At 41.5% G+C, this 23,663-nt stretch overlaps 2 protein-coding genes across 5 annotated transcripts; one reads left to right on the plus strand and one right to left on the minus strand.

The window, feature by feature from the left end:
* The first annotated feature begins 2,868 nt into the window (after positions 1-2,868).
* Positions 2,869-9,749, plus strand: TMEM216 (transmembrane protein 216). Of its 4 annotated transcripts, none has more exons than XM_026720144.2 (5): positions 2,869-3,163; positions 4,126-4,227; positions 5,377-5,469; positions 6,843-7,044; positions 7,891-9,749. In XM_026720144.2, the coding sequence occupies exons 1-5, from the start codon at positions 3,151-3,153 to the stop codon at positions 7,904-7,906; spliced, it is 426 nt and encodes a 141-aa protein (XP_026575929.1). In that variant the 5' UTR covers positions 2,869-3,150; the 3' UTR covers positions 7,907-9,749. The 4 variants fall into 4 exon arrangements, with proteins under 4 accessions (XP_026575929.1, XP_087776957.1, XP_087776955.1 ...); XM_087920831.1 differs by lacking the exon at positions 2,869-3,163 and adding an exon at positions 3,180-3,198; XM_087920829.1 differs by lacking the exon at positions 2,869-3,163 and adding an exon at positions 3,240-3,640.
* On the minus strand, positions 9,395-22,745 carry LOC113449151 (fascin-like). Its single transcript, XM_087920827.1, has 7 exons — positions 22,440-22,745; positions 21,497-21,746; positions 16,409-16,690; positions 15,229-15,347; positions 11,792-11,945; positions 10,551-10,724; positions 9,395-9,633 (listed from the first exon to the last, which is right to left on the minus strand). Exons 1-7 carry the CDS (start codon positions 22,743-22,745, stop codon positions 9,434-9,436), a joined length of 1,485 nt encoding a protein of 494 aa, XP_087776953.1. The 3' UTR covers positions 9,395-9,433.
* Positions 22,746-23,663: the final 918 nt, after the last annotated feature.

Here is a 23,663-nt window from a genome sequence, read left to right on the forward strand (position 1 = left end):
AAGCCCAACAGCAGAGCGGAGGAGAGAACTGGTTCGGTGTCCACTGCTCGCCGCTGCTACTGGCTCACCAGAACCAGAACAAACTGAAGAATACCACCACTCATTCAAAGAGCATTACTCTCTTTGGGGGCTCCTTGATGCTCTCTGAGCTTGGTGGCTTTCTTGCAGACATTTCATTACCAACTAAGTAACATCATCAGTACTAAGTATGGCACCTGAACTAAAAATAAAGTTAGTCCTCAAATTAAATCATTTGTTTAGTGACAGTTCAATATTACAAAGGCACTGAAAAAATGACATGACCATTTTTCACACTTATGACCATTATAGCATCTCCATGGTCATGTGATCAAAATTTGGATGCTTGATAATTGGTTGCAGTGTCATGAGATCATCTTTTGCGACCTTCTGGCAAGCAAAGTAAATTGGGCAACTAGACTCAACTAACAGCCATATTAACAAATTTAATTGCAGTGATTCACTAAACTGAAAAGTTTAGTGAGCAAAACTCACTTCACTGTCTCAGTTAGCAAGAGAAATTTTGGTCTCAATTGTGGTTCTAAGTTGAAAACTACCTGTATTCTCTTCTATTTGTATTACAAGTAGTCCTCAACTTACAACAGTTCATTTAGTGATCAAAGTTACAAAGGCACTGAAAAAGTGACTTACGACCATTTTTCACAATTACGACCTTTGCATCGTCTCCATGATCATGTGACCAAAATTCAGAACCTTGGCAACTAGCTCATGCTTATAACTGTTGCAGTGTCCAAGGCTCATGTGATCACTTTTTGCAACCTTCTGACAAGCAAAGTCGATGGGAAAGCCAGATTCACTTAACAAACATGTTATTAACATCAACTGCAGTGTGTGATGACCCAGGGTGGGATACAAAACAAACACAGTCACAAGAAGGAAAAAAGCAATACAAACCAGGCAAGATAAGGGCTGGAGGACATCCACATATAACACACACTGGGAAGGACACCAAACTCAGAGAGGAACCATCAAGTAGAGATATTTCCAAGCTTTGTTTCCAGCGTTCGCCTGTATGCAGGTCCATACTCTTATTCAGTTGTCACAGCTGCAGCCCATGAAGAGGATCAAGGCCCTCTCCTCCCGAGTAGACCATGTTTCTCCCTTATCCTCTCCTCCCTGCGTGCCCTAGGATGGATAGGGGATGGGCCTGGGTCCTCCTCTGACTGCTCAGCTGGCCTCTCCCCTTCCCCAGCCTCCTCCACAACCTCTGGAGCCACACTTCCACTCCCTGTCGGCTGTTCCTTCTCTCCCTCAGAGTCAGTCTCCACCGGGGGCATGACAGTGATTCAGTTAACAACTGTGTCAAGAAATGTCATAAAATAGGGCAAAACTCACGTAACAACTTCTCACTTAGCAACAAATTTGGGGCTCAATTGTTATAAATTGACGACTATCTGTACTCTCCTTCCCTTCAGTCTTCTTTAGATCAAATGCTCATAATACCTTCAATCTTTCTTCCTAAGACTTTGATTCTAGTCCGCCGAGGTTCATTCCGTCCTTCTCTTGCCCATCCCTCTGATGCATAGTGGTGAAACAATGAAGGTTGCAGCTTTTAACACTCCATCACTAGGGTGCAAATACAGCAGACGACCCAGGAGTGTCCATCTTTGTAAACTAGAAGAAAGCCACCCACCCACCCACAGCAGGCTTTGAGAAGATGGCTGAATCCATTGTTCTAGCCCACTCTTCCCCGCTGCCTCTTTAAAAAAAGCCCTAAGTGAGGTTTTTTCCTACTACCATCAATTGCTGAAACTGCCTTATACTGCTATCCTTTGTACAGCTTCATAGACTGGAGGGTAATAACATTAAACTGCTCTAAGGTGTATGTTCCTTGTGTTGCACAAACCCAGTTGCAGATGGAAATGGGTGGAAGTGGCAGTTCATCGAAGCCCTTCACTGCAACTTCAGTACAGCACAGGTAGTTCTCAACTTACGTCCACAACTGAGCCCCAAATCTCTATTGCTAAGCGAGACAATTGTTAAGTGAATTTGCCCCTATTTTACAACCTTGACACAGTTGCTAAGTTAATCATTAAGTTAGTAACACGGTTGTTAAATGAATCTGACTTTCCCATTTGACTTTGCTTGTCAGAATTTCACAAAAGGTGTTCACATGAGCCCAGAACACTGCAAGTGTCATAAATATAAAACCAGTTGAATTTTGATCATGTGGCCACGGGGATGCTGCCCTGGTTGTAAGTGTGAAAAACAGTCATAAGTCACTTCTTTTAGTGCTGTTGTAACTTTGAACAGTCACTACATGAACTGTTGTAAGTCAAGGACTACGTGTACCTACATTTAGAGAAAAACAGTGGAAAATCCAGATGATGAAAGGCAAGTTGCAAGCACAGGTGCCATCCGATACATTTGCGGCTCAAATATAGGTTGCCTTTCAGAGAAAGCTCCTCTTTTCATTCTTCTGAAGTTCTTTGGAAAAGGACAGCGTGGCTTGCCAACAAGACACAAGGCTATGACGTCAGCACTTGGCCTCCACATTGCCTCACTCCAGGACCAATGGATAGGACTCCTTTGCAGCTCCAGCTGTTCAATGCAAACCTGGGCATGTCTAGTCTAAGTGAAGAAAAGGACCAAGGGAGACATGATAGTAGTCTTCCAATATTTGAGGGGCTGCCACAGAGAGAGTGGGGGGGTTGTCAAGCTATTTTCCAAAGCACCTGAAGGCCAGACAAGGAATAATGGATGGAAACTGAACAAGGAGAGATTTAACCTGGAAATAAGGAGAAACTTTCTGACAGTGAGACCAATCAACCAATGGAACAGCTTGCCTTCAGAAGTTGTGGGAGCTTCATCCCTGGAAGCTTTCAAGAAGAGACTGGACTGCCATCTGTCAGAAATGATGTAGACAGGGCGCGGGGGTTGTACTACTAGATGACCTACAAGGCCCCTTCCAACTCTTATTCTGTAACTGACGGCGCAAGCCTCCCGCACTGAGCTTGCGTCGGGCGCTGCAGCCCAAACCCGCGCGTCTCTCTCTCTCTCTCTCATTCTCTCTATGGGAGCTGGGCATCTGCTCCTTTGACTTCCGTTTCGTGAGTTCGGTCGGAAGTGGGGCTTTTTTTTTTTGCGTAGCGGTGTCCATGGAGACGGAAGATGGCACCTCGGCGTAAGTGGAGGGCTCGGCAGGTGGACAGGGTGCCGGTAGGAACGGCGAGGTCATGTGACGAACGAAACGCGGGAGGTGGCGCGGAGGGCGGGGGCGGTGTCGAATGCGGTCTCTCGCGCTTCCACGTTCTAAGTTCGAAGGCTCCGGCCTCTGACAGGGAGAGATGCAGGCGCGGAAAGGGGGTGGGGGGAGGGAGATCTGGCCCCGGGTCTCTAGACGCTTCCGTGGCAGGAGATCCTGCATAGGGAAGGGAAAGGGAAAGGGAAAGGAAGGGGAGCTTGCCCTAAAAGAGCCAGCCCAATCCGGCATCCCCGAAAGCTGTCCGGGTGCACATCTCTTGTTGGGGGCATAACTTTGAGATGCCCGGTTTAATCCCATATTTCAAGGGCAACGGTCTTCTTTTTTAAACCCTCTTTCGGATGTCCCAATCGGGTGTCGGAAGACTGGATTGCAATACCCTGCAATTCGCAGTGGAACGTAGGTTTTAATCTGCGTTTCGGTTTGCAACTCCTCTGAGTATCGTGCCAGTTAAAATAATATCGAAGTATATTTAAACATGGATCTGCTCTGAATCAAATTTGCAAAGAAGAACGAGGATACGTGCCTGACAATAAGGCAGAATGGAAAAGATTGGGCTGGTAGTAATTAGTCCTAGTGCTTTGGATTGATCTGGAGGGATCAAGTTGCACAAGTAGAAGAGCAAGATAAGACATATTGTGCCTTTTTCTAGCAGCGTGTACATCGCAGTTTCTCTAGCAACGAGTGTCACTCTACACATAGACATTCATGAGATAATCTTTAGGAATATCAATGTAAGTTTATAACAGAATAGAGATTATTATCATGAGGTTTGCAGTATGTGAAGCTATTCTTTTCGATGTCGCATTGGGTAAGTTACATCCATTTCTTTGTGAAAAAAAAAGAAATCACAGACATATTAATGTTTTGGTTGCACCTCCTAGATCGTCAACTTTCCTCTACACCCCTGGAAATTCTGCTGTTCCTCAATGGCTGGTATTATGCCACATACTTTTTGCTGGAGATTTTCATATTTGTCTATAAAGGTGAGTCTAAAGTACAGAAAGTTGAGGGGGGAGCATACTTGCATAAACTCCTTTGTTCTCTTTTAGGTATCTGTGACTTATCTGAAGAAAGTGAAACAGAAAAATGTGACTTTTTATTTCCTCATTAATTCTGTAATTTAACCGCTGATTGTATAGAATTCAGGGTTTCTGCAGAACTATTCTTTATAGTAGAATTATTGAAACCAAAGATTATAAAGATTTCAGATATCTTTTCCAGAAACCATCAGAGCTTCTCACCTGGTTCCATGTTCTGCTTTGGAGTAATACTTCCTGCTGCCATCTTCCTGAAGATACCTTACCTGGAAGTCTCCCCTGATCCTAATGCACCCCCCCCCAAAGAACTCCCAGATATTTCTGGTGATTAAAGTTCAAAAATCCAACAGTTGAAATTATTTCTCTATTGTATTTTCCTGGCCATATAGTTTAGCTGTATGTGACAGGTGATTTCAGATCTTCTTTTCCTACATTCAAAGATATAAAAGATATCGAATAATAGAGCAGCTTATTGGAAAACAGCATCTTATTTAAGAAAAGCCCAAAGAGCATGTCTTTTTACAAAAGAAAATGTAATCCTTCCAGCTTTTAAAAAAAGAGGTGTTAGCACACTATAATAAAAGATTAAGTTTAATGCAACATTCCTAGTTAAATGTGTTAGCAACTTTAAGGTTCCTGAAACAGATATTCTCCTGTTTCTATTATTCCTGGGCTTCCTACATCCTGGAGATTTCAATAATTTAATTATTGAGGTTGTTGAGTAGATAGAACCTCAGCCTCTTTTTAAATCTTGGTCTACAGCTTTCATACATATATTGAAATGTTCCCATCTTTGGCAAAGAAGGTGCCTTCAAATCAATGTTAGTTCCTAGTGACTGTCTAGACTAATCTCCACAATTTTCTTGGCAGGATTTTCAGAAGTGGCTTGCCATTGTCTTGGTCCAAAGCCATGCTTTACTCAGAGGGAATCTTGATTGACCATCTTGCATGAGGATGACTAGCAGGGATTCACTGTCTCTCCTTTTACATTTGATCTTTATCAACAACAAACATTTCTCTTTTTTGAGAAATGGTGGAAAGGGGCATCTTCCTTTCCTTCAATTCACGTGACCGTTTGTGTATCTTGTTGTATAGGTATCTTGTTGCCTTATCCATCTGCTAATCTTGCTTTGGACCTGATTATGCTTTTTCTCTATCTTGGAATTGAAGTCACAAGGATATTTTTTGGTAAGCATTAAAGAATACACAATGATATTTAAAGGAATAGCACATGCATTTGTCAGGTAAATATGAGCTGCTTTGATGGCATTTAAACTTACTAGATCTGTGATGGTGAACCTATGGCATGTGTGCCACAGGTGGCACACAGAGCTATTTGTGCGGGTATGTGAGCCCCAGCCAAACTTACCTGCGCTGCGCATGCGCGCACCTCCCAGCTGATTTTTGGCCCGTTTGAGGCCTTTTTCAACCTCCCAGAGGCTCGAGGGAAGCCTCTGCAACCTTTGGAGGCCAAAAAACAGGCCTGTTTCATCACTTCCGGTATTTCCGGAAATACCAGAAGTGATGAAATGGGCCCATTTTTTGGCCTCCAAAGGCTTCAGACGCTTCCCTCGAGCCTCTGGGAGGCCGAAAAAGGCCTCAAACGGGCCAAAAATCAGCTGGGAGGTATGCACATGTGCAGTGCAGGTAAGGGGGTGATGGCAGGGGAATTGCACATGCATGCGCAGGGGGCGGGGCCCCTTATGGGTGCTGGTGCATGCGCAATTTTCGGCACAGGAGCCCAAAAAGATTAGCCACCACTGTACAACATGGTCTCCCCTCCACATCTTCAGGCTGTTCACCAAATTGCCAGTAAATAAATCCTGACTCCTTAAGAACAACACATTTATGAGATGTTGACAAGTGATCCTAAGCAGATATAAATATATAGATGCTGGCAACATTCTCCTACTGTATATTGTGCCCAGGCCACGTTAATGGTCCTAGTCAACTGTGATAGTGCACTGTAGATGTGGATATCAGTGAACATCCCGTCTTTGTGTAGTTTGTGTTTACAATTATTTGGGAGTAATTACTGTAGGAACCATGATACAATTTGATATATGGGGATGGAACTGTAAGGTTTGATCAGTCAGGCTGCCCCTCTTGGTTGGTAACCATATGAAATCAGATTCTGAGAATTTGTAAAGTTCAAAACCCATTCTTTCATTTTAGGAGAGGTTATTTCTAATAGGTCATTTTCATGTCATGAAAGTGTATTGGGAGTAGGATAAGCAGAACACAGTGCTAGATATACTAACCTTCAAAACTTATGTGCCACTCCCCACACTTTCCTCTGTTGAGCGAAGTCTGAAAGAGAGTCCTGTTTGTGTTCAAATTAGGTTGCAGTATCTGAGGCATCATTGACCCAGATAAAACCAGGGGCAGAAAAAATTGTGAGGAGAGATTTAAATCCAAGTTAGCATGCATTGATGTGCCTTTCAGTGCTGCAGCTCAATTCTTTCTCTGGTACATTCTCTCATATGAATATCTTAAAGGTTTACTGGATTGTTTCCGACTTCTGCTTGAATGGTCCATGTGTTCTGTGTCCCATATGACAGGCTCCAAAGGTAACCTTTGCCAGCGAAAAGTGCCACTTGCTGTCAGCCTGGCGCTAACCTTTCCAGCAGCAGTGATGGCAGCCTATTACCTACTTTTGCAGACCTACGCCTTGCGTTTGGAAGCCATTCTGAATGCCATCCTGCTTTTCTTCTATGCAGTCGAGCTATTACTGGGCATTCTAACATTAGCCTCCTTTTCCAGGTAATTATCTTGTAAATCTGAGATTTATTGGGATAGCCAGTTTGGTCAGTAGTTAAGAAACTGGAATATAAAGCAAGAGACTGAATTCAAGTCCTGCCTAGACCATGAAAGCCAGCTGGGAGAACTTGGGCCAGGCACTTTCTCTCTGAGCTCAACTCACCTCGCAGGGTTGTTGTGGGGAAAATATGAGGAGGAAAACGCGTTGGATAGGTTCACTGCCTTGAGGCATTTATAAAAATAATAAAGGCAAGGTGTAAATAAACAATAAAAAATTAATCATTTTAATTATTGAAATCAAAGTTTTGGTTGTAGGTTGCCTTTACATTTTAAAGGCAATGATTGGTTTCCCTCCCCAGTGGCTTTGAAGAAAATATAATACTTCCTTATTTAGAACCCAATAGAAATTGTCTCCTTACACAATTTAGGAGAGAAAAATAAAAGTGCAATGATGAAGGAGGAAAGGCTATTGAGTATCTTGAAATAAGGATAAATGGTTGAGAATGACTGATCAATTCCACACGGCAGAATTGACAAGAACAAATGGGTAAATAAAGACCAAGTAAAACCAAATACAAGGGTTATAGCCATCTCAGCAGTATATCAAACTTCATCATAATGTATTGAGTCATATCAGAAATGAAGTCTTAGAACTGTTGAGGATTATTGAAGAATTGCATTTCACTGTCTTCTTCAGACTGGTGGCTGCAAACATTTTTGTCAGCACAGGAACTAGATTTGCTTTTTTGATTGGTTCTTATCTATTCTGGGTAAGGTAAGAAGTGTTTGGAGTGGTCATGACTATAATAATATCCTTATGTTACTTGTTTTATTTATTTATCCTTTCAGTTTGGATTCATATTGAGAATCTGTGATTGCACTATGTGAAACACTTTGTGATTAAGGGAAGTTGCATGAAACCATTTCCATGCCTAGCCCAGGATGAAGTTGGCAAGCTGGTTTCTTGGACAAGATGAAAGAAGATATAGTTCCAGTCTTTGCTTCAGGCATGCTGGGGTACTGCCCTGAGAGTAGAGTTTCCAATCCTAGACTGGATGGTCTAAGCACGTCCTCATCATCTTCCTTGTATCCCATCTTAGAGCATAACAATTGACCCACTTGGACTTGACGGCATTCAAGACTGATTTTTGCAGGTCTCAAGACTGTGGATATGGGAACTTCAGCCACTGCATAGATTTTGCCTGCAAGTGCTGTACACTTCAGATTCTTAAAATGGAAACATTCTGACACTGACTCAAGTCTTTACCCTGTGTACAATGACTCTTGTTAGGATGCCTTTGTCAATTCTATTTGTTACAGCCAATGTCCTGCTCTTAAGAGGGATGTCCATTCCCTAGAAATCAGTATTGTTATTGTAGTGTATTGGTAATTTGTGATTGATACTTGATTTTTTTCTACAATACCCTTGACATAAATACTTATTTTTCAACTATTGTATGTGATAGTTCTAAGTGAGAGATTTACTCAGCTTTCTCCTATCTTCCACCTACAACCAATGAAAGATACACCCACGCACGCACACACACACACACACATGCTATAGTGGCTGGGACTTTCAGTCATGTGTTTAAGTTCAAGGAAAATTTCGATTTAGCCAGGTTTATATGAAGGGGTCCTGAACTGGCTCAGCCCCAACAATTTAATTTCTTACCTTTCACACATGACTGGGTAATTTTTTTGTTGCAGTTGTTGATGTCATACTGCCCTTATTTTGCATTGAGGATGGGAGGAAACAGGGTTATTGTAATAGAGGTAGTCTTTGATTTATGACCACAACTGACCCAAAATATCCATTGCTAAATGAAATAGTTGTTAAGTGAATTTTGCCCCATTTTACCACCTTCATGGTTGCTAAGTGAATCACTGCAGTTGTTAATAAGCTGGTTGTTAAGTGAATCTGTCTCCCCCCATTGACTTTGCTTGTCAGAAAGTCACAGAAGGGGATCCCATGACCTTAAGATACTGCAACTGTCATAAATATGACTCAGTTGCCAAGCATCTTAATTTTGATCACATGACCATGGGGATGTTGCAACGGTCGTAAGTCTGAAAAATGGTCATAAACTGCTTTTTTTCAATGCTATTGTAACTTTGAACAATCACTAAGTCAAAGCTGTAAATCAGGGACTACCTATACCATTTCGGACAAATAGCTGTCCAAGGTACTTCGAATATCTTTGGTAATAATATTAATTGTTATTGTTGAAGTGCATCTTCAGGTTCAAATTTGTTTTGACTGACTGATTGATCATGGGCCATGGAGTCATTTTTGACCCCTAACGACTACATAGATTTTCTCTGGGATGATGTATCCTTAAGAGAAGCCCTTAAATGAGACACACAGCAGAAGTTTAATGGAGGTCAGAACCTCTCAATAATGGAACAGAGTTGCATTTGATGCATCAGTAGACCCAGTCCATACTCGGCCTCCTTGATCAGCCACAAGATATTTGTTGTTGGAAGCCTTGACTATGAGACAGCTGGAGGATACAAACTGTAGGCTGAAATTGCTAGGACGGTCACTGGTTACCAGGATTTGCCCATCTTTATCCAAGGCCCAATATCTGCCACCTAGCAGAGTTAGTGGAAGGAAGGTATAAAATTAGGGAAAGACAGAGGCAAGACCAATCAAGCTGTTCTATTTTCTTGATTTTTAAGGATATTCCGATGATTAAAGGAATCATAGGTTGCAGTTGTGTTTCTTGTAATCGCCAGATTTAATCTAAAGATAAGAGGGCAACCTTTTGGGGCCTCATTTCTGGCTAGAGTGGGAACTACCCCCATCCTTAGCAAGACTTTGCTGTTTATCAGAATACTTCTTGCTAAGGAACATCTTTCAATCTTGAGATTTCAGTAATCTTATGCAAGATTGCTGGGAAAGAGTTTGGGAGGCACTAGTTCTGAGAACTAAAATTCTGAGAACTGAAGCTTCTTGGATGAGAAGTAAAACATTTTCAAGAAAAAAAAAAGCAAGGAGATCCAGTTGTCTTTTGAAAAAGCACCTTTGGGACAACCATAACCTGAATGATTGAGAATTTCCATAGATACTAACTTTCATCTTTCTGCACCCCTGGCAGTCCTAAGGAAGAACATTTAATGCCCAATGCTAAAATTGTGGCTGAACTTTAAGGATCTTCACTGGTAAAATTTGAGGACTATATAATTGGAAAATATGAACAACACTTAGCTAAATATTTAAGCAAACATAAATGCCCCAGAAAATGCCTTACTTTTTTCTTTTTTGGGGGGGGGGGGGAAGAAGCATAGTGGCAAGATCATTTCCTATCTTCCTTCAAATTAGGGTAAAGGAAGTGGGGATATGTTATGGCCTTGATTCCATTTATCTCTATGGAGCTTCCTTCTATCACCTGGCCAGGCTAGAGGAGTGTATGTGTGTGAAATAGTAGTACTGTGTGTCAGATTTCCTCCTAATGCAGATCATCGGGGTCTCTGTTGTAAACTAGCTTAATCAGCTATAATATACTAACCGATTTGGAAATTATAGTAGCCTTCCTCACTGAGTGACAGGCTGCTGAGCACGTAGTCAACACAGTTCCCTTCCAACCGCCTCATGTCAGAACTCAGACCAACATAACCAGCATCACTGTGCAGGATCAGTAGAGGCCGGTTCACCAGAACTAGCAGGAAATCTTCACTTTTACCTGTAAGTGCAATATAATCCTCTTGATATTGTTCATCTTGGTTTGCAACCACCTGCTGGTATTTGCTAAAATGCCTTTTACCCACCAGTTAAAAATACCCAAAGTACCAAAATAAGTATCTTAGGAAAGTTGTCTGTTGGGACTGTTTGGTTTGATAGTTCCTTCCTCTGGTCTTCCTAATACAAACCATAACATTGACACTGGCCTAGAAATCATTGGGTGTTCACATTTCAAAGGCACTTGTCCTCAGACCAGAGGTGGTATTCAGCAGGTTCTGACCAGTTCTAGAGAAACAGTAGCGGAAATTTTGAGTAGTTCGTAGAACCGGTAAATACCACCTCTGACTGGCCCTGCCCCCATCTATTCTCTGTCTCCCAAGTCCCAGCTGAACGGCTGGGTCTTCTTTTGTTGTCCTGCACAGGAGAACGGAGCTGAAAGCAGGTTAGTAGGGTGGGGAAGGAATGGGGATTTTGCAGTAATCTTCCCTGCCACGCCCACCAAGCCACACCCACCAAGCCACACCATGCCCACAGAACTGGTAGTAAAAAAAATTGAATCCCACCACTGCCTCAGACGTTTCACCATAATTATTTTTATGCATCTAGTGCACTTGCTCTATTATCAAACAATAACTTGAAAGATATTTCTGCTAAAAGTATCCAAACACAATTTGGGGAAGGGGAATGACACATCCCAAGGCTAGCTGACATCTTGTAACCTACTCCAAGAACGAAGATGACCCAGGTCCTACTGTTTTACAGGGGCTACGCCATTAAAAAAAGCCCAGGGCTCGGTTGCCCGTGTTACTTTTAAATCTAAGATCAACCTAGGATTGTGATCCATGAACTTGGTTGACTGAATGGGTTTAAAGAGAGGGAAAGGCATATCGCTGCTTCTTATTAACAATAGCAATCATCAGTTTAAGAAGAGCTCTCATTTTATAAGCTCAGCCCTAACATTAATTTTCATTTGGCCATCTGTGGTTTCTTCTCCACAATTGCCCATATTTTAATATTGCCCACGCTGAACCCATCTAATTACAATGAAAGCTACTGACCAACTTATACCTGCAGCTTTGGGGACTGCAAGGAGCTGTCCGTTGGGCCGCATAGACACATACTTGTCTCCCATGTGAAGCAGCACCTTCTGATCCTGATACTGGAGTTCAAACCAAACATTTTTGTCCTGTTTGGTGCTGCTAATGATGCAGTCATTGGGTCCCTGCAGGAGAAAGAGCGGCTTTATTGGTAAAGGAAATTCTGCCTTACCCAATCTAGAAAAAACATTCCCAACCCTGAGGTTGAAACTTAACTTTCAATCCTAGCTGTTTGGCCTTGCATTAAAAATGCTGATTTTACATGTCAGTCTGTCTCTCTCTCTCTATATATATATATATGTCAGGACCCAGCTCCAAATTCAGTTACTGTAAGCTGATTGACGATAATGGCTATATTTCCATCACAGTAACCTGCAATACATTTGATTTACCTACTGTGTTGTCCAAATCTAGAACTTTAATCTATTTGAGTCTGACCTTAGTCATGACTTTCATGATTTCATTGCTATCAGGACATGATCTTGTATAGCTTGGCTCAGAGTGTTGGCTTTATACTTTGTGCTAATCTATTACGTGGTTTGACAGTTTTTTTGTTTAACCTGTTGCATGAACCCAGAAATTGTGGTCTATGTTAGTGTATTGCACGATCTGGCCTTTGTGCTACTATGCAGATATACTGTGAGTATATCTACAGTATGTATTAGAACTGTCAATCAAAGAATGGTAACATAGGGTGCAGTCCCCAACCCCCGGAAACTGGTCCATGCAAACAAACGAAGCCCCTTCTGTGGAATGAAGGCAACATGTGAATCCACATCCCCTCCGGTCCATGGAAAAACCTCTCCATAGAACTGGACCCCGATGTCCAAAAGGTTGGCAGTCACTGACATTGGGCATTACTTCCTAGTTTAAGTTCAGCTCTGGATGGAAAGACATTTTTGAGAGAAACCTCAAAGTCCCGGTCCTAGGAAAACCTTGATCTGTCAGAGTGACAGGTTTTGGAATAAGGAATTAGTTGTACCCACAATGTTAGCTATTAGCAGCCACATTGCTGTCAGAATGTACTGTAAAGAAGTCGATCTAAAGTGCAATCTTAACGGAATTTGTTTACAACTCTTTTAAAATGAGGTAATAAAAATTAATCTGATTCTTCGTTCAAACATTAAAATAATTTATTTATATTCCCCCAGAAATAATAGAGGGGAAAAAACAATTTCCAAATCAGAAAAGTGTTTTGGTGTAGCAGCATAATTAGTAGATCCTTTTGGGAACTGCCTAGATTATTGAGATTAGAGAACCATTAAAGGACAGTTATGCCTGTTATGGTGTGCCACATATATGCAAGATACCTCTCTTATCTCAGAATTTCTTGAGGTGGCAGAGATCTAGGATGTTTTCAACATCTGGTTTCCATACAGTAGCAATTTTATGATTGCTTTCATGAAACTCAGACAAAAATAGCTCAGTCTCCCTTATTGACATTTAAAAGGAATTCTGGGTTCTGGGATACGCAATTGTGTTACTTAATTGAAATTATAATTGAGCATTCATGTGGAGAATTTGAATAGTATAATCTGACGAACCAATTGTGTGAGTAAAGGTAGTCCTTGGCTTATGATTACAATTGGGACCGGAATGTCTGTAGCCAAGTGATTTGGGGGAGGGGGAGGGTTAAAGCACAACATCAGGTGATTGTATCACTCAGCGAAAGCAATCCTGGAGTTCGGTTCCACTTGCCATTGCACCTCCAGATGTGGAGATCATTAAGCTGGAAGCAGAAGGAGTCCCAATAAGGAGCTCGTGGGGGCTGCAAGGAGGTGGGGGAGGACCAGGGAGGACCAGTGCAGGCCATTCATGAGTTGAGGGGGTCCTGCAGTATAGCATAAGCAAAGGAGGGCAGAGAAAGAATACATTGCAGCTCAAGGGCTTCTTTGTATCCCATGGGCCTGTGGCTGCAAGTGTTGTGGTCCTCCAGCAGCCTGCGGAGATGGCAACAGAGTTGGACATAGACCAGTCCGCAAGTCTGGGGAGGACCTAGGGCCATCTGGGAGTTATGTGCTGACTCCAGAGCCTCCAGAATCTGACAACAGCGAGGCAGAGGAACAGGGGGAGCCTGTTACCAGTGCATGCATGCGCAGAGCTGTCAGAAGGCAAGAACAGTTAAGACAAAAGGGGAGACTCGGGAGTAAGGCTTGGAGATGATTGGCCCTCCAATGAGATATAAAGGAAGAGCAAAGGGACAGGAACCTTTGCAGGAAGCAACTTTGTTCGTGCTGGTCAGCTTGAAACCTGAAGCTCTGTGTTGAATTTGTGCTCCAATTGGCCTTGTATAACTAATTGGAAATTTAGTCATTGGCAGAATTTCAAGGAAAATAAAGGTGCGTGCTTATCAGACTTATCCTGAAGGACTTTGGCAGACTTCCATGGGACTATTATAAACTGTTTGAGACTCATTACGGGCTGTGAATGACTAAAATTCACAGCCGTTGAAATAAAAAGGGTTTGGGGACTAACGTGTGTTTGTTAGTGTCTCAATAAGCCTTGGTCAGAACAGCAAGAAGCTCCTGAGTAACAGTGCAACATGAAGCTACAGCCATCCCTGGAAGCCATGGCTGCCCCAACTAGCTCAGCAGCACAGCGCAAAGCCACCACGCCCTGGGAAGTGTTAAAACACCTAGGAAGTCCCAGGTTTTCCCTAATCCAGTCACCCACACTGCCCGGCACTCCGAGACCTCCTGGTGCCTTGCACTCCACCACCTGTTGACTTCATCCTACTGCTGAAGAGACAAGGCCACTCGTGGCCCTTTCTGATGCAGCTGTTGGCCATACTGGGCCTTCTGCCCAAGGACTCTGGTACCATTTCCCAAAAGCACATGGCCTTGTACAAACTACATGCAGCCTTCTTCTGAGGCTTTGGAAGGCTTCCAAGCCTTGTGGGGAGGGCATTCACAATTTGGACATGCAGTCTTTGGAAGGCCTGATGCAGTCAGCAGCTGCCTGCCAGACAGGGCATGCTTGATTAGCAATGGAAGCAAGAAGACAATGAAGGCCAGCTAGAGCTGCAGGGGCTGTGGAGCACAGAAGGCCAAATGGCATAGATTGCAGGGAGGGAGATGGTCAGGTGGGAGAGCTGAAGTGCTCCTGTGGACAAAATGCAGCACAGGCTGCCAAATGCCCAAGTTTTGATCATGTGACCACAAGAGGGCTGCATTGGCCATAACTTCAGGGACCAGTCCATTTTTTCAGCACTGTTGTAACTCTAAACTGTTGTTGAATGAATGGTTGCAAGTTGAGAAGGATCTGTAAAGCAAGGAAGGAAAGGCGAACTTCTGACAATGCCTAGCTTTTATTCCAAAAGGGCAAATGTCGTGGCATGCTTAGTAACAGATTGAAATAGCTGGTCTTTCCCAGACTATCCCCATTCTTGCATTATGCAGATGGACTCACCAAGGACATGTATATGCCACTATGGCCACGGAAGCAGACCTTCTTTGTAGCATCATCATACATCAGCTGGAAGATCTCTGTGTTGCCTACAGCCATTGCAGTGGCATAGAGGTCAGCACCTGCAGAACAGTAAAGCAAATTGAAGACTCATTATGGTTTTAGCCCAATAAATTAAGACTGTTGTCCCTTGTTGTCTAAAGTCAAGCTAAAGCAGTGCTCAACTGTATTGCAAAAGGATAGGAACAAGAGAACAGGTAAAGAATTTGTAATACTTCCACAATCCTTTCCTTCTCAGGAAAACCCTAATGACCTGATCTTCATGACCTTCTCTTGGAACCTGTATTGCTTAAGTTAAGCAAATTTTTAGATGTATCACTGGATTGATCAAGCCATTGTCCTTTATATACATTTCTCAGCATGGAATCTGAATGGTGCAATCATAGTACAAATCTCCATGGGCAGCAAAGAAAGGGGGAGAAAGGGGGGATTTCTGCCTGCTGCTTTCTCAAACTATTTTACAGTACTCTTTAGGATTAAATCAAATCTGCTTTAAATCCGTTTTATTTCAGTGGATCACTGAATGTCTGAATCCAACCCAATATTGCTATTATGACACCTAGCTAGATGCTTGGATTATGTGTGGTCAAATCTATCATTCAGTTTTTACAGAATCTTTGAATTGTAGGCTTAAAGGGAACCACAAACATCATCTAATCCAGTGTTTTCCAAACTTGGCAACTTTTAAGATGTGTGAACTTCAACACCCAGAAGCCTGATGATTGGGGAATTCTGGGAGCTGAAATTCAGACATCTTCATGGCACGAAGTTTGAAAAACACTGATCTAATCCAGGCCTTTGCAATGTGCAGGGAAATAAACCATGAAATTTCCCTTTTGTTTTTATTTTTTCCCTTGCTCTTAAAGCTGCCTGGTGACATAATAATTAGTAACAATCCACACTCAACCAATCTTTGCCCTCTTGCTTTGGGTCCCCCCCCAAATTGCTTTTGTAAGATCTCTGTATTTTTGCAGATTTGGGGGCTGTACTTGTTCCCAGGGCGAGAGAGTAATGGAAAAATAAGGCAAAATAAGAAGTTACTCTTAGAGGCTATGGTTAGAGGTTCAATTGCCATGATTGCCACTCATATTTAGACAGACAATGTTGTTTTTGCTCAACTCACCAGGCTTGCAGCAGACGAACTTGTTGGTAGAAGAGGAGCGCAGTGAAACTTGGGCAGGGCTTGTTTCCACGCTGAAAAGTTCATCCCGTCCAGGTCTGTCCATCTTTAGGGTTTTCATGCTACCCTCTCGCCCAGTCAAATACTTTCCCTCATCATCCCGGAAGGCAACCAAGCCACCATGGACTTCCAAAGAGTACATGGTTTGTGCAGTAACGTCAGATACCAGTGAACCATTGGAAGCTAAGAGTTTACCTGCCCCATTTCTCAAGCCATACTTCTTCACTGGAGATAGAGCAGGAGAAAGAAACAAAAAGGGGTTGACAGGGCTTGGTATTCAATCCTGGAAAATAATCTCAAAATGAATGTCTGCAAAGCAGCGCTGCAACTTTTCATTTCATTCTAGAATTACAGCAGAGGTTTTCAACATGCAGCCCATTTCCAACATCTTTGTTCTCACCACCTTTGAATTAGCCCAGTTTCCCATAACTATAATCTACTACTGCATACATTTTTTTGAAAATCAGGTTTAAAGTCCAAAATGAACTGTTCTAAGTGAACTTCTATTCACTTTCTTAGAGGAGGATTTAAAACTACTTATACTGGGATTGCTTTCTGTGCAGTACTAAATAGTTCTCTCTTAGATTGGTTTGTTTCCTAGTTCAATAGCTGAAATTGTCTAGATCTTTTTTACATACAAAACCTACTTTCTGTTTTCCTTCTACCAAAGAATCTCTGCATCTCATGAAGGTTGGAAAGAGTTTTCATTTTAGCGGTTCAAACTCATATTCACCCATTTGTAGAGATATGTTTCTAGAGATGTTTTAAGAAATCAGATTCCAACATACAGTGTCTCATCCAAACAATATTCTCATCTTATCTAGAGAGCTCTGAATTTTTTCCATCTTGGTTTCCAACTTAGAAATGGTTGGTCTTGAATCTAATGCAGAACATCTATCTATAATGAGACATTTTGGGGTTGGAACATTTCAACCTTGAAATATTTTGCATGCCTTTGTTTTTCTCTTCCCAACACTTGGGAGAGCTTTGCTATACCTAAAATAGCCTCTTAAATAATCTGCATGCTTGGAGACTTGGGGCCAGTCAATCTAAGAATGGAAACTTGTATAGTCATGACATTAAATAACATCTTTGCACATCCCTCCCATTTTTCTACTTTTTAAATATCTTGTCTGATAAAGAATGCTTGGAAATATTATGGCTTGCAACTATAATGTACATTCTTCAGTCAGTCTAAGAAAGATACTGTCACCTTGGTTTTGTTTTTGTTTTGTGGACAATATGGCTTGGGTTTTTTTTAATATATATATATGCTTAGTAAAAGTATATTTTTGAAGAAATGTTTTTGTTTTGTTTTGTTTTTAACTTTGTCCCCAGTTTAGATGTTAAAATTATATCTGTTTTCTTGTCAATCTTGTTTTCTTTACAGTACTGTATTGAGGCTTTCTATGTATAGATTCTTATTGTAACTAAATACTATAGCCCCCAACTCCAGTAAAATCAGATGCATAAAGGCACATAGTCTGAGCTAGGAACTGGAAATTAATTTTCACATCACTGTTCATGGCTAGGTTGTCCTCATGTGTACTATAAAGTAGGACTATATGGACTGCCTTTGACAGAAAGAAGAATTTGAAGTGAAAAGAGGACTAGATATTTTTGCAGTGTATTACAAAGATGATTGAAGTTTTCCCTGGTGAACATATTCAGTGGCTTCAGTGCAGTGCTTATACTGCTGTCTCATTGGAATTATCCAAGTTACCTAGCAAATTAAGGAAATCAAACTGCACTATCCATAGTGATTTCCTGGGTAAGCAGAATTTGAATTCACCTGGTATATATGGGGACAATTGCCTTCTGTCAGCATTGTGTGCCTTGGAATCCAGACCTATTGAGGAGATGCAAATGACTTAAACTTAACTTTTTCACATATTAAAACAGAGGATTATTTTAGGAATTTGTCTGACTATCTTAATAGCTTTTGGGTAAGATATTAGCAGATATGACAATGTTACTCAAGCATGATCATCATTCTATCTCTTAGCCTTCGTCATTATGATGCTCCCTAGGTATGATTGAAATACAATATAATTTCCCCTCTTAATTTTCTTTTCTCCAAGACAAACATACCCAGCTTTCTTTTCTAACAGGGCTTAATCTCACTTCTAGTTTCTAGTCTTTAAAGGAGGTGAATGAGAGGGAACATAATAGCGCTGCACAGAATGATACATGGTGTGGATAAAGTGGGCAAGAAGAGTCTATTTTGCCTTTCTGAAAATACCAGGCCAAAAGTCATCCAATGAAATTGAACCTTGGAAGAAGTAGGATCAATAAAACATTTTTTTTGCAACAGGTAAGTAAACTTTGGAATTTGTTGCTATGAGACGTGATGCTGCCTCAGGGATTGGACCAGTTCATGGAAGTCATGGGGATCAATTAGCTTTGAAGGCACTGTAGTTGCCTCAGAAGGCCAACTGATGGGAGATTGGTGGGCTTCCCTATGCAGATAGTCTAGCGGATGGGCCAGGGATCCAGTCCAACAGATTGCTGCTCAAGCTGATACGTTATATAAGCCTGTTCATCTAAATAATTCTTAAAATATGGACCTACAACCAGATATAGTATTTCAAATGAAGTTTGATGTGCAGAATCCATGATTTGTATTTCTATTGATGCATCCTAAATTATTTTGCCTTTCTGATAATCATGACAGATCCTTTCTCGTATGGAAGATTATCAAAACAGATATTACCTACTCTACATCTATTCATTTGATCTTTTTCTTAAAAGAAGAAATTGTCATTTGTTTCTATTCAATTTCACGCAGATTTAGCCCCTCCCTAGCCTATCAGTATTATTTTTTAATTTTATCTTTTAGGCAATTGGTTATCTCACTTAGGTTTCTTTTGGTTGCAAATCTGGTAAGCACACTGTTATTTGAGAGACCATCTATCTCTAGTAGTTTCTGTCCACCTAATAAGACTGGGCAGAGCGGGCACTTTCCAAGTTTGTTGTTTTAAGCAACACCATCTATTGGAACCTAGAAAGTGTGTCTTTGTTATTGTGGCTCCTGCCCTCAGGAATTGCATCCCCTGGAGATTCATAAGGCTCCTACGCTTGCAGCTGTTCCACTGGCCTTGCTTGTGGAACTTGGCTTTGCTCCCAGGATTGCAGTTAGGGTAACTCTGGGTCCTCTGTAAGTTTTCTTTTGATATGTTAAGTTTCCTCTTCCCAATGAACCTGTCTTTTTTATTTCATTCTGTTGTTTCCTACTTTTGACATGTAAGCCACCCAGAGGTTTCGAGAGTTGGACAACCTCTAAATCTGATAAATAAATACATAAACAAACAAATAAATTTGTTCAACTATTCATTAACAGTGAAGACTGCATGATAAACATTTTGTAGATGTATATAAATGAGGGTGAAGGTTCATTGTCCAAGCTTGTGGGCTGGTTTCCGAATGTTTCATTACCAGGCTAGGTAATATCTTCAGTGGAGTTTAGGGGAAACTCCCCTAAACTCCACTGAAGAAGATGTTATCTAGCCTGGTAATGAAACATTCGGAAACCAACCCACAAGCTTGGACAATGAACCTTCACCCTCAACCTATACCCAAGCTACAAATATTTGCCCCTATTGCAAATGTATATAAATGTAATTTTTGAGTCAACCACACACATACTTAAAACACTTCGTTAATCAGAATATAGGGTGTTTTATCAGTTGCTTTGCTGAAGTCAACATATATTATAATCATGGTATTCCCACAATCCACTAATGAAGGTACCATATAAAAACTGATAAAATTAATCTGACCACAAATCCCTCCTGATATGCAATAATCACTGCATTATTTTCAAAATGTTTACAAATTGATTTACAAATTTACAAATTCTACAAAAGAAATACACATTGACAGATTTCTAAAATAATCTGCTCTAGAACGTTCCCAATAATCAATTCCAGACTGACTGGCCTGTAGTTTCTTGGATCCTCCTTTCTCTCTGCAGTTCCTTCTATAATATACTATGATGCAATCTGTCTGTCTCTGAAGATTTTTTTATTCAGGGTCATCAGACCGTGATTTTTTTTCTATTAGCATCAAGGTGGTATTCTGCTCCTTAATTCTGATTTTCAAAATTGCCCATTATCCTTTTTGTAGAGAAATTAAAGGGTTGCTTGATTTTTAAAAAAGGGACAAAATCTTGAAGCACCAGGAGGAAAATGTAAGGAATCATAAGGGAAAAGAGTAAGGTGAAGAAATGACCCTACATTTTCAATAAGTTGATGATTGCTTCTAAGATCTACATGAGTATTCCTGTGCTACAACAACAGTACAAAGTTTTAAAGTAAACTTGATTCTGAAAAGTTTTCAAAATTATATTGGCAATATTCTAGATAGGAGAGAAATGTTGGATTGTATATCATCAACAATCACATCACAGAAGAATGTTAATATGGAAGAAATCTTTAAGAGATGAGCAAACCATTATTTTTCTATAATTTGCTAGACACAATGTGGTCTAACACAAAAATGTTGAAAATATGTATTTATTTAATGCTCAACTTCATGTCCTGCCCCCTTGGTGTTTTATTTTTATCAGGTTCTTGGAAACTGTTGGAAAGGTGGTCATGAATTGGCCCCAATTCAGCTCATTTTTTCCAAATTATATCTAATCTAATTCTTGTTTATTCAGGCAACTCTTCAACTCAGTGAGATACCTTTGCAGTAAATACATTTAGGATACTACCTTAATGTAGATTTATGCATGTAGCCTTTATGTTTGATATTGTAAGATGTACTTCATTTTAGACCAACCACTATTAAAAAGAATTCAGTGTATTTTATCTCAGAATTCAAAGTTGCACCCTGCTTCTTGAGACAGTTTCAAGCGTTAGTTTTAGGACAGCTGCCTATGTTGGAAATGAAGCAAAGTTATCTATGAACCAGTCCTATCTATGTATCCCACTAGATGTTGAACCACCTTAAAGAAGAGATATAAAGAAGACTCTGGACTTCCAAAATTCCTTATTCATAATGAATACATCTAAAATCACTTTTCCCCACCTTTGAAATCATAGTAGATACTGATGACTGATTCTGCCCCCCAAGGCACATCACGATCACAGCGCAGTACCTCAGCTTTCTCATCACAACGCACATAACGCTTCCTGTTGGGGTTGTAGATCGCAACGTTGGGGTGCACTGCCAGGTGCAGGGTCCATTTTTCTGTTTCACTGGAAGCCTGGGCAAAGCAGGTAACATTGTCCTCTGCTCCACCCAGGAAACGCTTGGACTGCTCATTTTGCAGAGACACCTGCCAGGAAAGAAATGTCACCATGTCAACCTCATCAGACAAGGGGGTGGAGGTGGTGAATGAAACACTAAGAATGAAAAGCTAGAACGGCTCTCCAGGTATTACTAAATGTCAGTTGCAGCATTGCATTGCATACCATGGGTCCTAGAGAATGTGTATTTATCTGAAACATGCCCTTCAGCAACTCCACATCCCATGGCACATCCTGGTCAGCAGACCCTTCTGCTGGAAAGATCCAGATTCTTTTTTTACCAATATACTATAGCTGAACAGCATATTTTAGATAGTAAGAACAAAATATGTATTTGGTCCGCTAGCTGTTTTATTAAGGATTTTTGGTGAGGGTTGGAGGGAAGTATACGGTATGCCCTACAGTAGGACATTGAAAGCTACCAACTTGATTTATGTAGGTTCAGACAGAGAATCAACTAGTTCCCAAGCACTGCACACTTTTAGCTTCTGCCACTTGTAGAGAACAATGGATTGCAACCATAAGAAGCCCACCCCACCCCCCACCCCCGAGCAAACAACTCTCCATTTTCTTTTTCTTTCTCCCCATTCTTTCCTTCTCACCCTTTTACCCCAACCCAGTCCCACCAAATCCTCTCTAAATAGCACTGGACATAACCAGGCTGTAATTCTGTGGCTTGGGCTATATAATCAATAGGTGTGTTTGGCTCCAGTTGACTGCACCTTGCCATCTGGATACTGATGCAGCAGGAAGAAGGTCTGAGGCCCTGGTTTATCCTGGTCACAGGTGACTTTGCCATTTGGGTCAGCTGCTAAGTAGCGTTTCAGGGCACTGATAAGATGAACTTTCTGGGCAGCCCCTTCTCCTGGGCCAGCTGCTCCAGCTCCATGTGGGGTCACAAATTGCAGCACCCACACCTGGCGAGGCTTCAGTTGCTTGCCTGTGGCTGCCACCTGGAAACGGAAAGGTTCGGCAGTCAGGTATCTGTTTGCAGCATTGACAAGTCCAAACTCCAGGGAGTATGTCATGGTGGAAAGGCTCAAATGGCACCAATTCTTCAGGCCGACTAACTGCTTGGCCTACTTGAGACTGTGTCTGATGCACAAGATCATAATGGATGCCTAGCAACTAGGTAAACCCAACCCCCTTAGAACTAAGCCCCACCCATAGAAGTCCATTACTCAGGCTATGTTCTGAAAGCATGACATCATCACTGATTGTAGACAGCACCCTTTTATGGCAAACCAGAGCCTTAGTGGAACACTGTTCACATACAGTAAGATAGCAGATTTTCTTTTAGCCGTTTGCTTTGGTTTAAAGCAGGGGTGTCCAACCTTGGCAACTTTTAAGACTTGTGGACTTCAACTCCCAGAATTCCTCAGCCAGCTTTGCTGCCTGAGGAATTCTGGGAGTTGAAGTCCACAAGTCTTAAAGTTGCCAAGGTTGGACACCCCTCGTTTAAGAGCTTCTTGTATGCAAGGCATTCTACCCTTTGGCAAAAGCTTGTTCTCTCCTAGCAGCTCACTAGACACAGGACCACCAGTTGCCCAATGTGAATTGGAAGTTACTGGCAGGGATCCTTCAGATCTCTCACTCTTTATAAAGAGGTAGTGAAGTACAAACTTTTACAGTATGGCAAAATATGTCTTATGCCCAGTTTATAGCAATCCCCCAATAATGTGAATTTTCCTGTGAAATATAGGCGTGTAGTACTAGCAAAAGCACTTAGACTTATATACCGCTTTATAATGTTTTACCGCCCTCTCTAAGCAGTTTACAGAGTCAGCATATTGCCCCCAACAGTTTGGGTCCTCCTTTTACCCACCTTGGAAGGATGGAAGGCTAAGTCAACCTTGAGCCTAGTGAGAAATTGCAGGCAGCTGGCTGCAGCAGAAGTAGCTTACAATACTGCACTCTAACCAGTGCGCCACTGAGGCTCTTAGGTA

The sequence above is a fragment of the Pseudonaja textilis genome, chromosome 1, assembly GCF_049901715.1.
Source record: "Pseudonaja textilis isolate UNSWEBS1 chromosome 1, rPseTex1.2, whole genome shotgun sequence".
Classification (NCBI taxonomy): domain Eukaryota; kingdom Metazoa; phylum Chordata; class Lepidosauria; order Squamata; family Elapidae; genus Pseudonaja; species Pseudonaja textilis.

What these genes read in the sequence shown, in the direction of transcription:
- TMEM216 (XM_087920829.1), top strand. Translation starts at nt 3,583, where the DNA reads ATGTCCCAATCGGGTGTCGGAAGACTGGATTGCAATACCCTGCAATTC. An exon ending in CCTGCAATTCGCAGTGGAAC is followed by an intron (nt 3,641 to 4,125) that starts GTAGGTTTTAAT and finishes TGCACCTCCTAG; the next exon opens with ATCGTCAACTTTCCTCTACA. An exon ending in TTTCATATTTGTCTATAAAG is followed by an intron (nt 4,228 to 5,376) that starts GTGAGTCTAAAG and finishes CTTGTTGTATAG; the next exon opens with GTATCTTGTTGCCTTATCCA.
- LOC113449151 (XM_087920827.1), bottom strand. Translation starts at nt 22,745, where the DNA reads ATGACATACTCCCTGGAGTTTGGACTTGTCAATGCTGCAAACAGATAC. An exon ending in GTTCGTCTGCTGCAAGCCTG is followed by an intron (nt 15,348 to 16,408) that starts GTGAGTTGAGCA and finishes ACTGTTCTGCAG; the next exon opens with GTGCTGACCTCTATGCCACT. An exon ending in GTGGCATATACATGTCCTTG is followed by an intron (nt 11,946 to 15,228) that starts GTGAGTCCATCT and finishes TTTCTCCTGCAG; the next exon opens with GGACCCAATGACTGCATCAT.